The 22,250-nt window shown below is 39.5% G+C and overlaps 7 protein-coding genes and 1 pseudogene across 7 annotated transcripts; 3 read left to right on the top strand and 5 right to left on the bottom strand.

The window, feature by feature from the left end:
- Nucleotides 1–405: 405 nt before the first annotated feature.
- Nucleotides 406–3,672, top strand: LOC138131916 (sialin-like). The gene is made up of 3 exons (XM_069049181.1): nt 406–724; nt 2,147–2,998; nt 3,049–3,672. The coding sequence occupies exons 1-3, from the start codon at nt 643–645 to the stop codon at nt 3,564–3,566; spliced, it is 1,452 nt and encodes a 483-aa protein (XP_068905282.1). The 5' UTR covers nt 406–642; the 3' UTR covers nt 3,567–3,672.
- Nucleotides 3,673–4,466: 794 nt separating this feature from the next.
- Nucleotides 4,467–6,326, bottom strand: LOC138131919 (uncharacterized). Its single transcript, XM_069049184.1, has 5 exons — nt 5,234–6,326; nt 5,081–5,180; nt 4,919–5,026; nt 4,711–4,866; nt 4,467–4,662 (listed from the first exon to the last, which is right to left on the bottom strand). Exons 1-5 carry the CDS (start codon nt 5,515–5,517, stop codon nt 4,606–4,608), a joined length of 705 nt encoding a protein of 234 aa, XP_068905285.1. The 5' UTR covers nt 5,518–6,326; the 3' UTR covers nt 4,467–4,605.
- Nucleotides 6,327–7,704: 1,378 nt separating this feature from the next.
- LOC138131915 (lysosomal dipeptide transporter MFSD1-like) lies at nt 7,705–10,723 on the top strand. Its single transcript, XM_069049180.1, has 9 exons — nt 7,705–8,204; nt 8,444–8,720; nt 8,772–9,188; nt 9,298–9,511; nt 9,560–9,657; nt 9,935–10,047; nt 10,095–10,191; nt 10,249–10,372; nt 10,429–10,723. The coding sequence occupies exons 1-9, from the start codon at nt 8,048–8,050 to the stop codon at nt 10,483–10,485; spliced, it is 1,554 nt and encodes a 517-aa protein (XP_068905281.1). The 5' UTR covers nt 7,705–8,047; the 3' UTR covers nt 10,486–10,723.
- A 529-nt stretch (nt 10,724–11,252) lies between these two features.
- Nucleotides 11,253–14,754, bottom strand: LOC138131917 (odorant receptor 4-like). The gene is made up of 6 exons (XM_069049182.1): nt 13,578–14,754; nt 13,055–13,527; nt 12,907–13,008; nt 12,749–12,854; nt 12,486–12,644; nt 11,253–12,434 (listed from the first exon to the last, which is right to left on the bottom strand). The coding sequence occupies exons 1-6, from the start codon at nt 13,791–13,793 to the stop codon at nt 12,375–12,377; spliced, it is 1,116 nt and encodes a 371-aa protein (XP_068905283.1). The 5' UTR covers nt 13,794–14,754; the 3' UTR covers nt 11,253–12,374.
- A 148-nt stretch (nt 14,755–14,902) lies between these two features.
- On the bottom strand, nt 14,903–15,623 carry LOC138131926 (protein D3-like; annotated as a pseudogene).
- A 156-nt stretch (nt 15,624–15,779) lies between these two features.
- Nucleotides 15,780–16,538, bottom strand: LOC138131924 (protein D3-like). The gene has a single exon (XM_069049191.1). The coding sequence runs from the start codon at nt 16,466–16,468 to the stop codon at nt 15,929–15,931; it is 540 nt and encodes a 179-aa protein (XP_068905292.1). The 5' UTR covers nt 16,469–16,538; the 3' UTR covers nt 15,780–15,928.
- Nucleotides 16,539–18,390: 1,852 nt separating this feature from the next.
- Nucleotides 18,391–20,669, top strand: LOC138131925 (protein D3-like). The gene is made up of 2 exons (XM_069049192.1): nt 18,391–18,650; nt 19,449–20,669. The coding sequence occupies exon 2, from the start codon at nt 19,678–19,680 to the stop codon at nt 20,209–20,211; it is 534 nt and encodes a 177-aa protein (XP_068905293.1). The 5' UTR covers nt 18,391–18,650; nt 19,449–19,677; the 3' UTR covers nt 20,212–20,669.
- A 416-nt stretch (nt 20,670–21,085) lies between these two features.
- On the bottom strand, nt 21,086–22,046 carry LOC138131923 (protein D3-like). The gene has a single exon (XM_069049190.1). The coding sequence runs from the start codon at nt 21,909–21,911 to the stop codon at nt 21,354–21,356; it is 558 nt and encodes a 185-aa protein (XP_068905291.1). The 5' UTR covers nt 21,912–22,046; the 3' UTR covers nt 21,086–21,353.
- Nucleotides 22,047–22,250: the final 204 nt, after the last annotated feature.

Here is a 22,250-nt window from a genome sequence, read left to right as displayed (position 1 = left end):
CTGAGCTCCAATTTCTTCATTTTTGTATTTGTTTAAATTTACTAAAGTTACAAATTGACAAAGCTTTCAGGAAACTTTCAAATAAAAAGCATTCCGTAATGTACTTAAGCGAAAAAAATCGCAAACAAAATATATTTATCAATAAAATAATAATAACACCATACCTTACAGTAAACACTTGTTGTTTTTATTTATTATCAGAAAAAAATGATTTCGTTATTATTTTGTGTTATTGTAAAATAATCCCTAATCATAAATATAGCTTTTTTATATCTAACTATTAATTATTTATTTCTGTTCAGATTGTACTCTTTGAAATGATGAAATCTGGCGCATTTTGTTTAGCAAAAATATTCTCCAATCTTAGTAGTGTACCTGTAACAGATAACATAAGATATCGCGCATAAAAGCAAATAAAACCACTAAAAACTAAACACAGTGTATCACAAAGTGTAAAAATCAGACCAAAATTGTCAAACATTTGCTTTTCCAGTCTTTCAGACCAGCAGAAATAAATCTCTCCTTATCCAGGTCTATTATTACCTTAACTGGGCAATATAACTCTTATCTGAGCCATTGATTTCAAAGTTCCTGATTTATTTTGAAACACTACGATAAAGCCAGTCGCACTAGAGTGAGCGAATGAGATTACTCCTCCTAATTGTTGCACAGAAACTGTTAAAAAGTATCCAAAGTGTGGGTTTCAACATGACGCAAGAGAAAGGTAAGATTTCGTTACACTGCTTAAATTCAAAATGTCAAAAAAAAATTCCTACAAGAAATTAACTCACTGAATCTGATCGTCTTAAATTGACTTATTAATTTGCTGGAATATTTTCCACGTAGCGATTTATAAAAACAGGACATGATAAAATAAATAGAACTTATCACTGGAAGTACTATTTTTAGTAAAAATAATAATAGAAAATTTTAAAAAAAATCAATACTTATGGTGGTTTGGATACTTTTGGTAAAATGCAGCATTTTGTTCTTCACATAATTTACGATTAATTTTTATAATGAAAAAGTGACTTCAAACAATTTGAATGAATTGTGGTGATGACCACAGAATCCTTCGGTGTTCTGTGAAGTCAAGTCTCAGAAGACATTTGAAGATTTTAATTTTCTTTCTTATAAGGAAGATTCTGATGTAACATATTGACGATAATATCTGTGATAAGTTAAGTACGGCAATGAACTTTCTTATCATGACAGATTCTAAGAATGCAAGGGAAACTCCCTTTCGATACCAGACTGGTCGCGAAAGAGGTTTCTTCTTGCAGAAATTTCTTCATCGTGTAACAAAACCCCAACGCTTCTTAGGTTCAATGAAGTACTTATTTTTTCTTGACAATCTATTCGGGACAAAGTTTACGCACCGTATCTACCTCTCTAAAAACTGTATTCTCAATTGTTTTGCAAACATTCTAGCCAATTAGCGTCTTTTATCACTGTTTATCATGCAGGCCAATTAAAACACGCCGATTTTGATAAATTGAAAAACTAAGGTAAAATTAAATCTTAATGAACATGTTTACACATGTAAATACACATCTGAGAACAAATATATTATCGTTGATAAATCATTCAAAATATAAAATAAAAATAAAATTACTTTGTTTAATTTTCTACTTCTTCTCAAGGTTTTTATAATTCTATCTACATTACGTAAAGTTTAAGTAAACCAGACTAGCGAACCGAGCTGTCGTGTTTTGCAAATATTTGCATTGTCATACGTTATGTTTACACTTTTGTAATAGTGTCTTGCATTCAGTTCGTGGACATATTGGTGCCCATGTGGCGTGGCGTTAACTAACTACAACCTTAAGGCACTGTTAAGATTTTCTTATTGAACTTCTCAAACAATTAATAGTGAAACCACGAAAATTTCTGTCCCAATATACTTTTATCATTGTTTTCGCAACAAATAAGAGGAAATAGATATGATTCATTCTATTATTTTTGTTTCGCGCGTACTGCGCTTGAGTCCTTATCGTTGTCACACTTCTTTTTCCCTGATGAAGCTTTTGACAAACGAAACGTGGAACATTCTTACCTCAACTCGTAAATGAAACAGATAGTAATTTTGAAAAATTACATTTTTTTTTCAAAATATTGTATGATTGTAATAAATCTCATTTTCCAGAATTTCTAAGCTGTAGCCGAATCTTGGCCATCATGGTGATCCTCTGCTTCATGTTCCAGTACATGTTAAGAGTGAACATATCCATCGCGATCGTCGACATGATCGCCAAGAATAACTCCAACACATCCCCAGACTCTCATCCCCATTTCCCTTGGAACGAAGAAGAGAAAAACGAGATCCTCGGCTCCTTCTTTTGGGGCTACCTCCTGATGACAATCCCAGGAGGGCGCCTTTCAGAGATCTACGGCAGCAAGATCGTCTTGGGCTCGACGATGCTCTTGGCCAGCATCTTGACGATTCTCACCCCTTTCGCTTGCAACCTGCATTACTACGGCGCCATCGTGGTGAGAACCGCTCTGGGGTTGGCTTTGGGGGTGTTCTTCCCCTCTTTGCCTCCCATGGTTGCCAAGTGGATACCACCCCAAGACAGGTCGAAATTCATGTCGCACTCTGCCGCTGGTTATCTAGGAACCGCGCTGACTCTACCCTTGTGCGGTTTTCTAATCGCCCATCTGGGCTGGCCCAGCACGTTCTACTTCACTGGTGCTGTAGCACTGATATGGGCGTTGGCTTGGTTCTATCTGATTTACGACTCGCCAGAACAACACCCTAGAATATCCAAAGAAGAAAAAGAAGCTCTCGGGGGGCAGATCAAGGTGGACGCTTCCGCAAAACATGACATCCCGTGGAGGAAACTGTTCACATCTAAACCAGTTTGGGCCATCATCGTGTCCAACACTAGTCTACTCTTCAGTCTGTTTTTTATCTTAAGCGAACTACCGTCCTACATGAAGCAGGTGCTGGATTTCAAAATCGAGACCAACGGGCTACTGTCAAGCTTTCCCTACGCTGGTAAGTCACTTACCCACGAAGATTTTACCACTTGTTTTTCGCCTTTCCAGCAACTTATCTGGCCGCAATCGTTTCGTGCTACTTGGCAGACCGTTGGAACAAATCCAAGACCTTCACTCTACTGACCATACGAAAAATCTTCACAAGTCTGGCCCTCTTCGGTCCCGCTTTGCTCTTCTTCATCCAGTCCTTCTGGGGCTACAACTGCGCCGTCTCCATTGTGGTCTTCACGTTGTCCTTGGGCTTCATGGGTTGCTTTCCAGCTGGGTTCTATTCCAATTGTCTGGACATCGCGCCGGCCTTCGCCGGCACAATTTTCGGCGTGGCTGCGGCGTTTGGTAGCCTCGCTGGGTACTTGTCCACAAAAATTCTCTCCCTCATTACGAAGGAGCAGCAAAGTTTTCAACAGTGGAGGTACATCTTTTGGATTTTGATCGGAGTGGAGCTGGTCGGTGCCGGTTTTTACCTGGTCTACGCGTCTGGGAAGGTGCAAAGTTGGAATTCCTCGACGACTGAAGCGGAAATGACCAAACTGAATCCAGAGAAGGAGTGTCAAGTTGAGGCTTAAGTGTGTCAAAAATGAGATTGTTGACTAAGGAGTTGTTTCGAAATAATTAGAAAACTTGCTGTGATATTGTGGCATGGTACAAATGAATAATAAAGCAACAAACTGAGTTGGTGTAATTTTGTAGTCAAATTTTTGTGGTCAAAATTTACTTTCAAATGAAATCCTGGGCTGGGTAGGCATTGAAAACCGTCAATTGTTGTGCTTTTTTAAAACGTAGATTAATTGGAGCATGTTGACAGCTAACCTAAAATTTAGAGTAAAAATGTTTTTCTTTTTTCTTTCTTTGCATTGCTTTACATTAAAAATATAATAACATAACGATTCCTATTCTCGCAGCAAATATCTAAGGGCACCCTTTGCTGAAAACAAACATGTTCAATTACGTCCCGATTAAACATAAGCAAATGTCATTCTTATCAAACGGCGGGAAATTCAAACTTTACACTGTTTTAGCGCTTTAATTTTTCCAACGCCTACACAGTATTATGTAAAATTGTAAAATTGTTATGTATTGTCAAATTTTTGACAATAAAAATGACTATGACACACATTATAAACCCAAAGTTCACTTTGACGGGATATATGAAAAAACTGTGAACTAACGTCTGTCCAAAAAAAAATGTGTCCAAGTGGCCCAGTGCTTGCTTTTGTTTCCGTTGTCGCATGATGTAGCTTCATCAGCTGTCAAATATTTCCTGAAACATGAAATCTAGGACGAAAAGGTAGAATTGGCGACTATCGCAGAAGCCGTTGACAGAAATTTATCATTTATGACAGCAAATGAAGATATGATCAAATATCTGAAGACATCTGAAGGATTTGTCAGCAAAAGACGGCTTAATTAACCACACATTTTTTGAACAGTCGTTATAATGTTGTAAAGAAAAAAAGAACTCTCGGTGAGAGCAACGAATAATGTTTATTTTTGAAGATATTACATTACTATTGTAATAAAATTTGTTGCACCAGAGTGAAAAATTGTGCCTCCCAGAAGATTACCATGTGCAGATTTAACACAACATCGTGCAGACCGTCGATATTATTTATTAAACACAGACATAAATACCGAAACAACCGAGTAGACCATCTTGCACACCTGAAACACGCATTAAAAACTGCCTCAAAAACCGATTCATCGACTTACACCCAACCCCAAACGAAAATTAATGATGAAGGTTTCAGAAAACTTCACTTGCAAAGGCCTCATACTGTTGGCCATGGCAATCAGAAGCATTTTCTTGTTGGCGGCGTTCCAGTTGTACCACTTTTGCATCACCAACTTCATCAAGATTTCCTCCGACTGAAACTTGCACATCAGAACTGCCACACATTAGAAATACCTCAGTAGCGACCTCCGTCTCAAGAGTTTGTCCTGCGACTGCCACGCCAGAAAATGTGATCGCAGATGAAATCGTTAACGGGGCACAGCGCCATAAGGCCGAAGGACCTTCACCCAAAAACTGTCACCGAGAAAGTTTTTTGAAAGGCGAAAAAGTGATTTAGCCTGTGCTTACTTTTAATAACAGCAGTGAGACCCCCACTCCTGATAAGCATCCACATGTGGTGTAGGGAACGATGTAATCCTGCATAATTTTTGTAGACTCGCTACTGACCCTGCCAACAATACACACTGCACTGGTGGCCCCAAAAATCCGGGAGAACCTCACCGGATTAATTGTCCGTGACGCTTGATGCAAAATTTGATCCTCGCACTGAGTCGCTCCTGGTACTCCAGATCGTAAAACAAATCCCTTTCGTGTCCGGCGTAGTCATCCGTCAAAGCTTCGACGTATTTGTTCAACAAGCAAATTTGAAACTTCCAGTATTGTATGGTGTGAATGGTCCTGTAGCAGGACGCTGGCACCACATAACTAAGAACCAAAGTAGTCAACTTGAACGTCCAGGCAAGGACGAGATTCTGATGCGGAAATCGCTCTTGAAATGTCTTCATCGGGAAAAGGACTGGATCGTCGCTGTGGCTAGGACAAATGAATACTACAACAGCGACGAAACACAAGATGGTGTTGGCGATGGCGTACGCGTTGATGATGGAGGATTCCTTGACGATTCGAGCTTGTACGTCTTTGCCTGCACAGTCTACACTCCACGATTCTTCGACGGATTGGATTGCGTTCAGCAAGTAGTTTCCGTGCAGATGCGTGATTATGCAGATGATGAACTGGAAGATTGGAGTCACACAGAGTGGTTACAATTGAGGTGAGGAGTTACGAAAGGGTACATGAGGAGGAATGGTCCGTAACCGGTTATTTGAGACACTTCTAAATAGTACATCGAGTAAAATATCTGGAAGAGTGTCATTGCGACGTAGTAAACCAGTATGAATTTTAACACAACTCTGACGACTGGGTGGTCGAAGATGTCGCATCCCACCAAGCGAGTAATCTTCAGAGGATCTTCTGAAATGGATGTGGTAGAAAAAAAAATCTATTTTGACTCGTACCTCTTAAAATCTTGACGCGATGATAATCCATGGCAAAGTTGTTGACTGTCACGAGCGACTGGCTCTTTGCTTTGATAATTCGGATTTATATAGATCCACCACTTGTGCAAGTGGGGGTGATCAATTTTATTGAAATATCTTAAATGCGCTTTTAATGGTAGCATAATCACTTTAACAGTTGGAAGGGAAATGATCGTTCAGAAAATTTAACTGCTTACGTCTTCTGCAAGGACAAAGAAAATTTCCAGTTTTATGAACTAGACTGCTCGGTTAACAAGATGGCGTCCAAGACAAAGCGAGCAACATAGAACTTTGATTTTAGGGGATTTGGAGGGGACCATGTGGAGTCTCTAGCAAAGGATAATGACGCTAGTACTCGTTTAATATTTAAAATCTTGAAAAACATATTTTGGGGAAATATTTCGTCTAAATAAAATTTTTAGTCACGCTTTTGAACATCTCTCACGCCTAAACCACCATAACAACAATAATGCCAGTGGCGTCCTTTTGTAGGAAATTTTGTGCTCTACATAAAAGATTCTCTACAATTTAGCTCTATCTGTCACAGTTTTCGTGACAGAGGTGAATTAAGCTCCAAAAACGTAATTTGCAAGTTTGTAATAATTTGGTAATAGTTATTTATGCGACGAGTTTCTGTGTAAATTGGGCTTTTCTAATTGCCCGAGGGACAAGATTAAAACACGAGCGTAGCGAGGGTTTTAAGGCCTCGAGGGCAATTAGAAAAGCCCAATTTGCTGAGAAACGAGTTGCATACGAAATTTTATTGTTTGAAACGACATCCCTGAAGCTTCCAAATCTTTTAAAAATGGTTTCGCATTTGCTTTTGACAGTTTTGACAAGACCTGTCAGAAATGTGACGTTGAATGTGTTGCCTAGGGCAACGGTTCGTTATCTGCTCACTTTGCTTTAGGGCAGTTAAGAGGCAGTTCACAAAGGAGAAAATGAGAATTTATGACAGTTGAAAACAATAAAATTAATTTAAACAATTGCCTGAGTTTTAGTGACATTAGTTTGATTAATTTTCAAACTCAAATATACAGCGTGATCAACAATGACTGAGTCTGTTGACAATGAAACAGTTGAAGTACTGGTGTTTTTTGTCTGGTAATTGGCACTTACAGAATTTTTTAACTTGAGACGACATTAAAATCATTTTTGGTTCAGTAATTCTTGATCACACCGTATTATTCATATCTAAAAGGAATAAATGTGGAGCAAATTAATTTAAGATTTTAATTGTTGTCTTATGAAACAACTGGGTTAACAAGATATGAATTAATAAATGAAGATCGACATTAAAAATCTATAGTCTGGAAATGAGAAAATAATTGTTGTGAAAATGGTTTTAACATTGATAAATGATTAGAAGGGGTCGAAGCAAGGAGTCGTGGGCTGACAATAATAGTCCATGAAATATTTACTTTGAAATAAAATTTGTTTGTTCTGATTGCTAAATTATTTAAGTCGTTGCGATGTAGTTCACAACTGTATCAATAAATTAAGAATCTAGACTTGTTTTTTGCAAAAGAATTCCAAAACTGGAATAAGCACAAAAACTTTCACATATCACATTTAAATTTACGCGCGTCAATCAAGCGCCCTCTTGTTATGACAACAGAAAACAAATCATCCTTGATTTCTGCATAGGTGCACTACTCGTGCGTACACTGTAAAGTTGTGGTATTGTGGTCACCGATAACAACTCACTTTGCTTATCTGTTTGGAAAAAATTAGTCACAAGTTATTAATCGATACAATTTTAAACGTTTAATCTCCTTTGTGTTATTATTTGTGCCAAATAGCCCAGAGAGAGTAGCAGTGAACGGTTGCTCTCGTCAGTTTCAGAAGATCGGTAACAGCGTAGGAAAACACAACAAAGAGGTGGATTTTTGGGGGTGTCAGACGACGAGTTTCATTTATCAGAAGATGACGAACTAGTTAACGTACGGAGAGTGATTTTAAATCGTAATTTGTGTGTTGTTGAATAAATCGCGTGGAAATGGAAGGCGGGCCCAACATTCAGGAAGCGGAAAACTTGATCGATTCGTCGACGGACGAAGAAGAAAGGAGTGAAGGATGTGGTTACAAGTGTTGCGATCCTCGAGGGTCTTTGCACCGATTCGTGGCCCTAATCTTCATGTGTTTCCTGGGTTTTGGTGAGTCGACTTTTGAGGTTAGGAAAACTGTCAGATTGTCAGCTGATTGTCAAAAGTCGGATGGAAATGCCCCAAATCCACATTTCAACCCGCTCCTCTGTTTCCTTGTTTACTGCCGTTACGTCTGTTTACCGTCTTTGTTTGGATAAACTTTGGTCTTTGCAAACGCGACCTGATAAAATTTAACACACATTCCGTATCTGTTTGTCAACAAAGAATCGATGCGTTTCTTTGTGTAGGTTCCTACTTCTGTTACGACAACCCCGCGGCTCTCCAAGACCAAATTAAGAGAGACCTTAACATCACGACCACCCAATACACCCTGCTCTACTCCATGTACTCATGGCCCAACGTGGTGTTGTGCTTTGTCGGCGGCTTCCTAATAGACCGCGTGTTTGGGATTCGCCTCGGCACCAACATTTACATGGGCCTGACCCTCTTAGGGCAGGTCGTTTTCGCCAGCGGCGTCCTCTTCAACACCTTCTGGATAACGATCATGGGCAGATTTATTTTCGGGTAAAAAACCCAAACCCCCGAAACGAAACGTTCTAATTCGCGTCGTTTCAGCATAGGCGCCGAGTCTCTCGCGGTGGCGCAAAACAATTACGCGGTCTTGTGGTTCAAGGGCAAAGAGCTGAACATGGTTTTCGGGCTGCAGCTGAGCTTCGCGCGGATTGGCAGCACTGTCAACTTTTGGGTCATGGAGTCCATCTACGCGTGGGTCAACCAGGAGTACAAGGGCTACCAAGGGTTGGGGATCGTTTTGTTCGTCGCCACCTCCACTTGCATTTTTTCTATGTTGTGTGCGCTGATTCTGGGGTGGATGGACAAGAGAGCCGAGACCATCCTGCGAAGACACGAATCGACGAGCGGCGAAGTTGTCCGATTTACCGACGTCGTACAGTTTAAGCTCACATTCTGGCTGATCACCGTGATCTGCGTCGCCTATTACGTCGCCATTTTCCCCTTTATAGGACTAGGAAAGTGAGTTTTCAAATCTGAATTCAAAAAGACCGCCCTTGTGACGTTACAGCTTGGGCGCCAAATTTAAAATCTTCATGTTTAAACTTCCCCAAACATTTTTTCCTTGCAGAGACTTTTTTACCAGTAGATTTCACATGACGAACCAACAGGCTAACAACGTTAACAGCATCGTCTACTTATTGTCAGGTATTGCTTCACCTCTTTTGGGATTTCTCATCGATATGGTTGGCAAGAATGTATTGTGGATCACTGTGGCGATCTCCACCACTATTGGATGCCACTGCTTGTTGGCTTTCACCATGGTCAACCCTTACGTGGGAATGGTAATTTTCCCTTGACTTGTCAAATTTTTATTCTCAATTGCCCTTCAGGTCCTGATGGGGGTAGCTTACTCTTGCTTGGCCAGCAGTCTGTGGCCTCTAGTGTCTCTAATAATCCCGGAACATCAATTGGGCACAGCTTATGGGGTGTAAGTTTCACATTTCACAAGTCAAAGATTTTCACCTTGTAGATTTGCGTTGGTCAAACAATAAATATCCCTACTCCTGATATAGTAACTATTTACTCAATAAAAAAATTTAAATAGCCTTAATGGGGCGTATCGAGAAATTGAAAAGTTTAACCTAACTTTTTCTTTTCTTGGATGAAATCGACAACGTTGCCACGTGTGTTCGATGTAAATAGCGGTGTCGGTGGATCTTTGCCACGTGAATAAAGTGTTATAATTGACTAATCATTGATTTTAGTTGTCAATCGGTGCAAAATCTCGGCTTAGCAGTATTCAACATCGTCGCGGGAACGATCGTAGAACACTACGGCTACACCTGGGTGGAGGTGTTCTTCATCGGCAGCCTATCAGGTTTGGCTGCGCCCCCTTCACGCCCCCATTTCATTGATATTTTGCAGTGGCCCTCGCCACCACCATCATCTTGTGGCTACTGGACCTGTGGCAAGATGGCATCCTGAACATGACTCCCAAGAAGCGACTTGCGCGCTTGCAACTGTAACACGCTCGTCTTGACTCCCTTTCAGTTTTTTTTTAATTTGGGGTTTGTTGCAGGATTGACGTAGGATCCGAAAAGGATGTTTTGCAAGATGACGAAGCCGACACCAGTTACGGAACTATGCAGCCGAGTACGGATTTCGAGATCCGTAATCGATACTTGTCGAGAATCGGGGCTCCAGTAAGTGACAGTATTGAAGAATGACGGGGTGGATTGTTAAATATTTTTTGTTTTAGTTACCTGATCACTATAGTATACAAAGCAAAGGACTCTCTTATAGAGCTTTGAGGTGAATACTTAACGAAAAGTGATCAACATAAAGTGATATTATGATTAAGACTAAAATTGAAATCGTAACTATATCAACAAATATTTGACGATTCAACCAGGTTTAAGAAGCAGAATTTTAACATGATTATATTGTGATACATATCGTAGTTGGTAAGGATGAACAGTACAAGCATGTCTGCGTGAAAGGATTTCAGTTGTTAAAATAGTTTCCTAATATACCTACCTACAAAAAAACAGAAATCGTTTTTTCTTTATCGTGCCACATTTTACCTCTTCCCAAAATGTTTTTTCAGTCTCATAATTGCTTTGTTTTTTAATATCGAATGTTTTTTTAAATTTCACCTCTTAGTAGGCGTTGAAGAGTCGATTGTGAACGCACCACTCGTGTAAAACGTATGATTTAAACAGTTGATCCGTAATCCGAAAGGTGAAGGTGAAGGAGGCGACTAAATTGTGTCAGTCAGTTTTTGCAAGAGCTATCCGCCTGGGTTTCCGCATTCACTTTTTGTGCGTTAACCCTTTTCGTACACTTTTACCGTTCCATCCATAAACGACTCGTTGACAGGAAATAGGGTGAATATAAATTTGAGTTTTCGAAAAAATGGTAAATAGAAAAGTAATTTGTTTTGATGAGTTCTATCACCGTTTAAATTTTCTCAACGCATTTCAATAACACCCTGTAGAGCGTTTAGATACATGATCATTTTTACACTGATGATAAAGATTATAGTGATATTTTATCATGTTCTGTAAAGTTTTGGCGGCAGCTTTGAAACACCTGTATAAAGTTTTCGAATTAATAAATTATGGTGTCAAAAGTTTTGATTTGATAACTGTAATTAGTTTCTGAAGGCGGGGATTGTGTTTTTAACATTAGAAACGACACAAACTTTTTTCATTAAATTTTCATGTCACAAAATTTCATTGCAGTTGGCATCAATTGGAAATAATAGTAGTTTATTTAACGAGTGGGCCTTTAAAACGCGAGTGAAATGGCCCACTCTCTGCCAAAAAAGCCCAATTTACACAAGAACGAGTTGAATACAACGTTTTTTTGTTCCACGAGCCCCTTAGAGGCTCCAAATCGTTTAAAATTTTTAAAATTAGCTTGACGTTTCGTTTTGACAAGTTGTGACATTTATCAAGACCCGCTCACACAGGAGAAATTTCTCAAATTCTGACAGTGTCGAACAAAAAATTCTTTATGGATTATTTTTTTATTGCAATTAAAATTACTACAACTACTGTCTGTTTACATCAAATACCATAAATATGAATGTAATATAAAACTATATAAACACATTCCTTTGATGCTGAGATCATAAGTCATCATAACACATACGTAAAAAGTGCAAATATACTATTCCGGACACGGAATCTTGGCCACAACTCATTTAACTGACAAATACTTATGTGTGAACTGGCCTTTATTGAATATAACCCAACTTTTGACTCGATAATGCTATTTCCCTGCTTTTTGATGTCACGATAAAAACTTCAAAATGATTTTTAATAATTGTCATTTATTAATGACAGTAATGATTGGTTTACATCATTTTTTTTTAGAAATGTCAAAAAAATGTTGGCCAAGATTTCGTGTCCGGAATAGTAGTACAGTGGCCAGCAAAAAAAGTTAGCCATCATTTAAATGTAAGTGTCATTAAAGCATTAATTACACATTTGGATTTTGACGTAACAGAAAATTGATGGCTAGTTTTTATTGCCGGCAATTGTACAGTCGCGAGCAATAAATTTTGGTCGTCAAGGTCATTCTTTGATTTTTGCAGCAAGCGTTGTCGTCTCTTTGACGCCCCATTTTCTTAAATGAGTAAAAATAAAAGTAATTTCTATTTGTGTTGGATTGTGAAAATCTATAACAGCCGTTTGTTTCTTAATTCTTTTCCCCAATTGTTTTTAAACAAGCATAGACCGACAAAGTTTTCTTGAATGCCTAAAAATTAGATTTGAGAACAACTCAAAAAACTCTCTACCTGATACAAGCCTCAGTACAAGTTTCCAAGTTTACTCGAAACATGTTGCCAGCCCATAGTGCCACTTCTTGTTGACTGTTTGCCATTATTATTAGGATGTTTTGTTTGATCGATTTGGATCTACAGTCGTGCCACTTGGACTCATAAATTATTCGTAGATTTTTTGATGCCTAAAATACAACAAACGAAACAAAATATACCTACTAAATTCAAAAAACTCCTTAGATTGATTTGTTCGAGTAAGATCTCTATTTCTCTTGCTTTCTGTGCGTACCTCAGTTGTTAAGATAGTTGAGGGAATGCAAAAGCAGATGAGCATCTCGAAGGAAAGTCCTGCTATATATATCACACACTTGACAACTTCTGTGAGTCGTTCCGAGCTAAAAACATGGAACTCTGCATTTAGTATGGCCAAGTCATGCAAACCATCACCTTTTCGACAGCATGTACAGTTCAAAACACATGGTACCCGTGTATATTATGTAATGAAGAAAAAACGTAAAGTTGATGAGAGCATTTAATTTTTTCAAGAACCTGCAAAACATCTGTCTGTCAAAATCCAGACCTTCCCGCTTCTTACCCATTGAGGAAGTTATGATACTCAACAATGCGGCCCATCTCGTGCAAACACCTTCTCTCGTCGACTTGGTCCAGCTTCAACAAGCTAATTCTCTTGTTCAACAGTTTGTACTGCAGATGCAACAAGACGATCATCGTGCAAGCAAAAGTGTCAAAAGAAACGACCGCGAAGGCGATATTAGCGAACAGCAAACTATTGTAAACTGCAAACACAGCTCGCGGGATGAATTGAGGAACGTAGCAAATCGTAGCCAGATCGTCCATCAAAAATGGCCGACAAACGAAGAACAAAATGGCCGGCACGCAAAAACCAACGTACGTCTTCGTCAAATACCCGAGCAACTCCAGTTCCCCAAAGCATTCCCTCTGGAACTTCGAATCAAATTGCTCCACCTTCCAGAACCGCGTCATTTGCCTGAACAACTCCCTGATGTCGTTCTTTTTTATGAGTAAAGTGAGCAGCTTGATGAGAATCTGGAAGGTTTCTATTGGGATTGATCGAGTTTCGAGTGGGACTTACGTACGTGTGTGGTGGTCGAGAGGGACTCCACAGTATCGGCGAAGAGCTTCATCGTCGTCACGTTATAACGGAACTGCATCGCTATCAGGACCAGCGTCGCGAAGATCGAGAGCAGATCGAAGAGGACGAGAGGGAGCAGAGTTCTCTTCATAGGATTCAACCCTATTATGCTAAAGAGTTGCAGCAAGAACTTGACGGGAGATCTGTAGTAAGGGTGCATGTTCAGCAGGGATGGTCGCCTCGTTGGGGACACTTTTTAAATGAATAAGTTATGGTGCGGGGATGGAAATAAAAGTAAAAGTTTTGATTTAATGACTGTAATTACAGTTATGAAGCGGGGGTTGCAAACTGGGGTGGCGTCCCAATTAAAATTTAATCTCGCAACAATACAAACTTTGATTTTTTCGTGTCGCTGAAGGTTTCAATACTTCATAGTTTTAATTAGGTACAGTCGCGGACAGAAAAAATGGGACAAATCTTATTAAGAAATGTAGCCAATATTGAGTTGAGTAAACCGGGGCTACTGTAATAAATAAATAAATAAATAAATAAATATTTTCATAGTAGCCATAGAAAGGGCAAGCGGACTTACATTAGCGAAAACACATCGTCCTACTTTTTTCTGTCCGCGACTGTATATAATGAATAATGATGTTGCGTTGCCCTGTTAGATAGATATCGACGAATAAGATTAGATTGTTGCAATCACTTTACAAAAATGCTACAAAAATTGTTATTGTGTTTTAAATATTTTTTTCACTATCTACAAGTCTCAGAAGGCGTCATTATTTACTCCTGAACCGAGCCCAGAAGTAGAATTCTCTCCCACGGTTAATAATTTTTCATTATTAACCCACGGTTAATAATAAACAACCGTCACCTAGCAACGAAAGATTGTCGTTCATTTCATTGGTTAACGTAGACGATTTTCATAGCAATCGTTTGGAAATGACAACTCAAGGTGGGGCCAACCCAAAAAAATGAAACTTATTCTAGGGATTTCTTTTTTCTGTCAACATAATTCACCAGGTGGTGGATTTTTGATTTAAAAGAGATTATAAGTCTGATGGAACCTTGTTGTTCATGAACTTTGATCAAATCAGGAAAAGAAACTTCCCTCGTCACTTCTGATTGGCGCATTTTTGTGACAAAGAGAAAAAAGCAAACTGTCTCCTCCTCCTGACACCACACGCAGGCCAAACAAAAACTCACATTGGTGAATCTGACGAGCCACATGTATGATGTCATCATCACGACGTGGTACACTTTTGTCTTCGACGTCAACCCTCACAATTGATAACCCAGACACACAAATACAAGATTAAGAAATTTACCATTCTAAATTTTATTTACATGTGTTAAACAAACAACAAACTACGTCTACGTCTAATCCCTCAACTGCTTCCTCCGCTCGTCCACAGATTCATCCCACTGGGCCAGGTAATAGTTCCCGGCGAAAACCTTCCCCAGATTATTCTTCTTTATGAATTCCCTGGTCGACCAACCGATCCGATTGGCTCTCGACAACTTCACACACTTGGGCTCATCACCAAATGCCATTTTGCCCTTCTGTTCGAAAACCAAGAAGATGTATCTGTGCAGACCGTTTCCTTTCGGCGTCAAAGACCCCACATACTCGGCAATCACTTCACCATTTTTCACATCACATCCCAAGATGTTCACCACCAACCAGTGCTTCACGTCTGCTAATTTTGGATCTTGTCTGGTGGGTGCGTCCGGATCGGTCGGCCTCCCATGACACCTGGGGCTCGTCCTGCACGTCGGTGGGTGTGAGTTCTTGGCCGAACTCTACAGCCTTGCCGTTGGGGTAGGTGATGGTGATTTTGGAGGCGAGGATTTCGTCGACGATGTCGGCTGGGGCGGCACTGATACCTTCCATTATCAGTCGGAAAGTGATGTATTCCCGAGGCGATAAAATTAGATACTGATTAATATAGATGAGCTCAAGGCAACGTAGGTGATAAGAATTGACAGATTCCTATTTTTAATGCGCTTCTTCCGTGGCAAACAATAATTTTGAGTTGACTGCGTAGTTTTTGCAAGAATCGCAAAATCCAAATAGGCACAAAAATCTTTATTTAGAAACCATTTATGAAGATAATGAAGATTGGAGTTCGAAAAACAGTTTCACATCACCTGCACTAACTCTAGGAGCTGGAGGAACGTACGAGGTTAAAAAAATCCATTCTAATCTTTCACTTATATTTCCTCAATCGTACATATTATAAAATATAAAAACATACATACTGATGTGGTTACGATTGTCAACCACTCAACTAAATTTCAAGATAAAGTTCTAATGAAAAATGACAAACACTTCTTTGATGAACCTATCTAATCTCTCATCTGCTTCCTCCGCTCGTCAACATACGCATCCCATTGGGCGACGTAATAGTTCCCCGCGAAAGCCTTCCTCAGATTATTCTTCTTCATGAACCCTCTCATCGACCATTTGATCCGATTGGCCCTGGACCCCTTCTCACTCTTGGGCTCATCAAACTCCATCCTGTCCTTCTGCTCGAAAACCAAGAAGATATACCTGTGCAGACCGGTTCCTTGCGGCGGTCCGGAACCGGCGTACTCTGCAATCACTTCACCACTTTTCACGTCACATCCCAAGATGTTCACCACCAACCAGTGCTTCACATCTGCGGACTTGGGGTCTTGTCTGCTGGGCGCGTCCGGGTCGAACATCAACAAAGTGTAGTACTTGGCGGGGTCGGCCTCCCACGACACCTGCGGCTCGTCTTTCACATCTGTGGGGGTCAGTTCTTTGCCGAACTCTACAGTCTTGCCGCTGGGGTAGGTGATGGTGATTTTGGACGAGGGGGCTTCGTCTAGGGTGCCAGAAGGGACGGTGTCGGTGCCTTCCATGGCGGAACGGGTTAGCACTGTGCTTGCGACGAGGTGATAAAGTGTACTGTGTGAGTAATGTCGGTGGCTAGGGAAGGTGATAATGGATGATAATTGCGAAGTTGGCGATAAACGTCACCACATTCTGGTTTTTATTTGATTTATATATTACTTATATTTATTTATACAGTGTGAACATAAAGTTTGGAACAAAATTCATAATAATGTTTTTAAGAAAATCACTCGAACAGAATTTTAATTGACCTCAAACAAATACCAACAACCATCTAAGGTTAACAATGAAGTTTAACGCAAATGTTAAAATTATTCCCCGCCAACCATTTGGCACTTACCGACATTTGTACACAGCGCTCAATAATGTCAGGGCTTTTCGTTCCATTTCAAAGCGAATTCGCTGCCGTAAATCTTCTAAATTGTTTGGTCTATTAAAAAACCTTCCGTTTTAAATAAACCCATACAAAAAAAAAATTACAAAAAAAATTTAATTTAATTTTTGACATAAAAATTGCCATTTTCTCAAAAAAATTGTAATTTAAGGTACCAATTTTTTTCATTCATCGTTTAGGTAGTAGAAAGGTCTATCAAAAAGGGAAGAAAAAAGTGGGGGTTGTCATTTAAAAAAATGGGTGATGACGTCATTGTGCAAAAACCAGTTACCTACATCATTTAAAAACATCACATAACGTTATTATGAATTTTGTTCCAAACTTTATGTTCACACTGTATATGTTTATTGTGCTAAGGTGATTGAGGGGATTGTAAAACTACCAGAAAAATTACAAATTCCAAAATGACGAAAATTCAACGACAAATATTGCAAAATTATCACGACCAAATTCAAGTAGTTTCAATGTTTTTCATCAAGTAATTAGAAATCTTAGATAAGATGGGTTTCTACGAACAGATTTCTCAGAGTATAGATAAAGTCCATTCATTCTGTATTGAACTTTTCAAGGTCAAATAATTTTATTTTTTGGCTTTGTAATTATGTTTTGTAAATAGTGACATGCAGGTTAACACCGTAAACGTTGAATTGAGCATTGCTAAATCACATTATGTTGGTTATATGCATGTCACTATTTACAAAACACAATTACAGTGCCAAAATTTAAATTATTTGACCTTGAAAAGTTCAAGTTCAAGTTTAAGTATGTACAATGTTGTGCCAAGATTTGTAATTTTACCGTTGTTGTTCTTAACTACTTTGACAGTACAAAAATGAATTTAACAACTTCTCCAGAAGTCTATTGTGCTGTTGACAAGTTTTTACAGTTTTGACATTTTGTGGCATCACAAGATACTTACAAGCATTGGTCTATTTCACTACCACTTTGATTTAATTTAAACCGACTTAAACCAAGAATATTATTTATTTCTCTTCTTATAAAGACCGCACGAAAGAAAGCTCCATTTTTCCCATTTTGTTTTTTCATTCAATCAAACTAGTGGGCTATATGACACGATGCTAAATTTTGTAGAAGATTTGTTAATGAGAGAGACCCTCGATCAGGACCAATGAACGATCAGGATCATAGTATGTCTTTGTCATTTTGACAGAATTTTCTGTGAAATTTAGTATCGTGTCACACTAGCTTTATAAGGAAATATTGGCTATAACTTGTATATTTTAATTTTTGCAGCTACGCTCGTGTTTTAATCTTGTCCCTCGGGCAATTAGAAAAGCCCAATTTACCCAGAAACGAGTTGCATACAAAATTTTATTGTTTGAAACGACGTCCCTGAAGCTTCCAAATCTTTTAAAAATGGTTTCGCATTTGCTTTTGACAGTTTTGACAAGACCTGTCAGAAATGTGACGTTGAATGTGTTGCCTAGGGCAACGGTTCGTTATCTGCTCATTTTGCTTTAGGGCAGTTAAGAGACAGTTTAGGTACAAAGGAGAAAAATGAGAATTTATGACAGTTGAAAACAATAAAATACACAGCGCGTCTACATTGTATTGTTGGTTGTCTACACATCTGGAGTTCAATGAAATTTTCAGTCTAAAGAATGTCTACTTTGTTGCATCCACAAAACATAAAAAAACTGACTTAATTTCAGCAGATTAAGCAGAACAAATCTTATTGTCCGGGATGACATTTCCGTATACAAGAGTTGCCCCCTTTTTCACTTCTTTTTCCTCCTCTTTCTCCCACCGACAAGATTTAAAAACTACATAGTTAGGTAGCAGTGGCGTAGATAAGGGGGGGGTCCAGGGGGTCCGGACCCCCCCCAGAGCTCATCCATATACTTTTACAACTGAATAATACTCTTTCAGTATATACACTGACAGTCACAAAACGACTCACTTTGAATTTTAAGTAATTCATTGTCTTAGAAAAATTTTTTGGTATATTTGGTATATCATATTCTATTGATAAGTGTTATTTGAGTTATTCTTTGCCAAAGAATATACGACAAACAAAACATTAAACACAGCAAATACGATTTTAATGAAAAATGATAAAATCAATTTTTTTACCATCAAAGGGTCATTTTTGTATTAGCATAAACATACCCGACATAACCTAATTTTTTTTTAATGTCGTGTCAAGTTAAAACATTCGGTCAGTGCCAATTACGAAACTGAAAAACACCAATATTTTTCAATTGTTTCATTGCCAACAGACTCAGTCATTGTTGATCACGCTGTATGTAGCAAACTACATTAAAAACCAAATTTTTATAGGTGCAATGGCGGACACGGAATCTTGGACGATTTATCATTCGATTGACATAAAAATGTAAAACTGGCTTTAGGTACAACTAACCTCACTTTCGATTTTTGTAATGATGATGCGAAAAACTTTCTAATGTCAAATAGTTTCAAACGTCAATCATAATGACAGTAAAGCGTGGCTTACATTGACACTTTTTGAATTGACATAAATTTGACGTCTAAAATTCCGTGTCCGCAACTGTACCTAATACAAAAGTATGTGGACCCCCCCCAAAGCAAAAAGCTATCTACGCCACTGTTAGGTAGTTTCGTTATCGTTGTTGCGTGACAACAATCTGTGCATCACTGTTCAGTGTGGCACCAATTAGTTACCTACGCCCCAAGTTCACCCTAAACCAAGGTCGTCTCCTATAGATTACTCTTATCATACCATCAAACATAAAAATAGCAACAAGCGCGCACTCAACAGTTTGTAAACATCGATAACGTCGAACCTAACCTAAACGTCGTCCAACAAGACAAATTCCAGCAATGGACACCGACGATATAGTACCCACAATCCTGGACGTGGTACCACCGTCGAAAATCACCGTCACCTACCCCAACGAGAAGCCAGTGGAGCTGGGCACCGTGCTCACCCCTCAACAAGTCAAAGACGACCCCGAAGTGCGCTGGGACCCCACCCCCGACAAGTACTACACGCTGCTCATGATCGACCCCGACGCCCCCTCCAGACGATGGGCGTTTCTGGCCGACGTCAATCACTGGCTCGTGGCCAACATCAAAGGGTGCGACTTGAGTACCGGCGAAGTTCTCGCGGAATACGCAGGGGCGGGGCCGCCCAAAGGTACTGGTTTCCACCGGTACATCTTTGTGCTTTTCGAGCACGACCAGCGAGTGGAGTTCGACGAGGTCAAGATTACGAAGGGCACTAGGCTGCAGAGGACCAGGTTCTCGATGAAGAAGTTCCAGAAGAAGTACGAGCTTGACAGGGTGGTTGCTTGGAATTATTTCAAAGCGCAAGCGGGCGGGGGGGACAGTGAGCACAAGTGCGTTTGTTTGTGATTTGACATTCAGGTTTCCGAGGACGAGTTGTTTACGTTTTTATTGTTGTTGTTGTTATTTTTTGATTAAGGCGAATTGGAGAGCTCACGGGGAAGGCACGACTTCTTGAGATGATTTCGTTTTAAATAAATGGGTCGAAATACGATTGTTCTGACGGTTTGGTTTAGAAGAACGGTTGAAAACAAAACGCGATTGTTGTGTTTAGTCTCGAATATTTTAAACAGTCTTTGTTGTTGAAATTCGTGTAAACAATGTCATAATGGACACTTTGGAGTCGCCAACTTTACTAAAACTGGAACGTTCACATAATAATTATCTTTTACTCTGAAAAAAAAATCGGTTTAAAGTGTGTCATTTCCGTTTTTGATTATGTATTGTGACTAACTTTACTTGAGGTCAAATCACAGTAAACGTGTTGCACATATTTGCAAAAAATCAATACATGTTTTATTTTTTTATCCACCTTCATTCATTTAACAGTTCTTTGATTCCTCTGCAGTACCATCAATTTTTTTAAGACATCTTGACTCTTGAGATATATCGGGTGTTCATAAATTTCTCCTCAAAGTTGGCCTCGGAGAGTCGATTGTGAACGCACCACGGATCGCGGATCAGATATTCGGATATTTAAATCTAACCTCACTTTTTGCGTTGTTTGTGTTTTTACTCTGCAGACTGACAAGTGGTGCGTTCACGATCGAATCTTTAACGCCAACTTTGAGGAGAAATTTAAATGAACACCCGATACTTATTTGTAAAACCCTGGATTAATGTTTTTCAGTTTTTTTATCTACAACACATAAAATTGTTGAAGTAATACTTGTGACATTTGGGAAGTACTTTGCGGATTTACCAATTAACATACTTAAAGAGATGTGTGATTAATGCTATTTTTATTATTTTGGTTCAACTGGAAAGGGAAGGTTCAAGACAAAATGTGATAAGATTCAATAAGAGTGCGATTATGATTTAAAAACGTCTTTGTTATTAAAAGTCGCACATATAGTATTGCAGGAAGCTACCACCAGGTACATAAATATTATAATTTACAATTATTAACAAACGCTATCATAATTTGTGACAAGGAACTTCATATTTTGTCATTACTTTTTACATACTTAAAATGTCAAACAACAAACTGTCTACGTCCCTGCTAGTTTCTCGTTGACCTCCTCAACATACTGATCCCACTGCGCCAGATAAAAATTCCCGGCGATCGCCTCCCCCATCCCGTACTTCTTGGCAAACTCCCTCACCGAGAAGTGCCTCCTCCCCTCTCTCGTAGTGTCCGGAATTCTCTTCTCCTTAAAATCCACTCTCTCTCTCTGCTTGTAGACTAGGATAGTGTAGCGGTGCAAGCCCGAATCCTTGGGCGGCGCCGAACTCAAGAACTCTACCAACACCTCGCCCTCGCTCAAATCACTCCCTGGGACGTTGCCGATGAGCCAGTGCAAGAACTCCCTCCTGATGGGGTTGGCCCGGCTCGGGGCGTCCGGGTCTGTGAACACCACGGTGTAGAAAGCGCTCTCTTCCGCGGACCAGGAGAGCATCGGCGGCGCCTTCACTTGCGTGGGCGTCAATTCATTGCCCAGGCTGACTTCGTGGCTGCCCCCGAAGATGACTCGAACGGTTGACTCCGGGGCCTGGTCGATCACGTCGGGGATGATCTCTTCGTGCTTGAAGCGCGCCTCGAGGGTCATTGTTTTGATTGGTGGTGAACCGGGACGCGAACGACTTTCAAATGTTTCAGATATCTATGGTTTTTGCTGCGATAACCTTTATCAGAGGTGATAATTTTCATTCTGATTTGGTGTTATCGATGTTTATTTTTCGGTGAAAAATCGAGAGAAACGATGAGTTGACATAAGTTTCTTGCGGATTATCGAGTTGGACTTTTGGTGAGTTTTTCAAGACCGCGGATTTGATAACTGGAAGACATGATTCGGAATCTGACACCACTTGACAGAACCGAATTAATCCAGATGGTCTAAAAATAGCGACACAATTTATATTGTCGTGTTCCTTTTCTGAGATACATA

This window comes from Tenebrio molitor, chromosome 5 (genome assembly GCF_963966145.1).
Source record: "Tenebrio molitor chromosome 5, icTenMoli1.1, whole genome shotgun sequence".
NCBI lineage: Eukaryota > Metazoa > Arthropoda > Insecta > Coleoptera > Tenebrionidae > Tenebrio > Tenebrio molitor.
The sequence above is the reverse complement of the archived record's forward strand: the minus strand, read 5'-3'. Positions and strand labels throughout refer to the sequence as shown.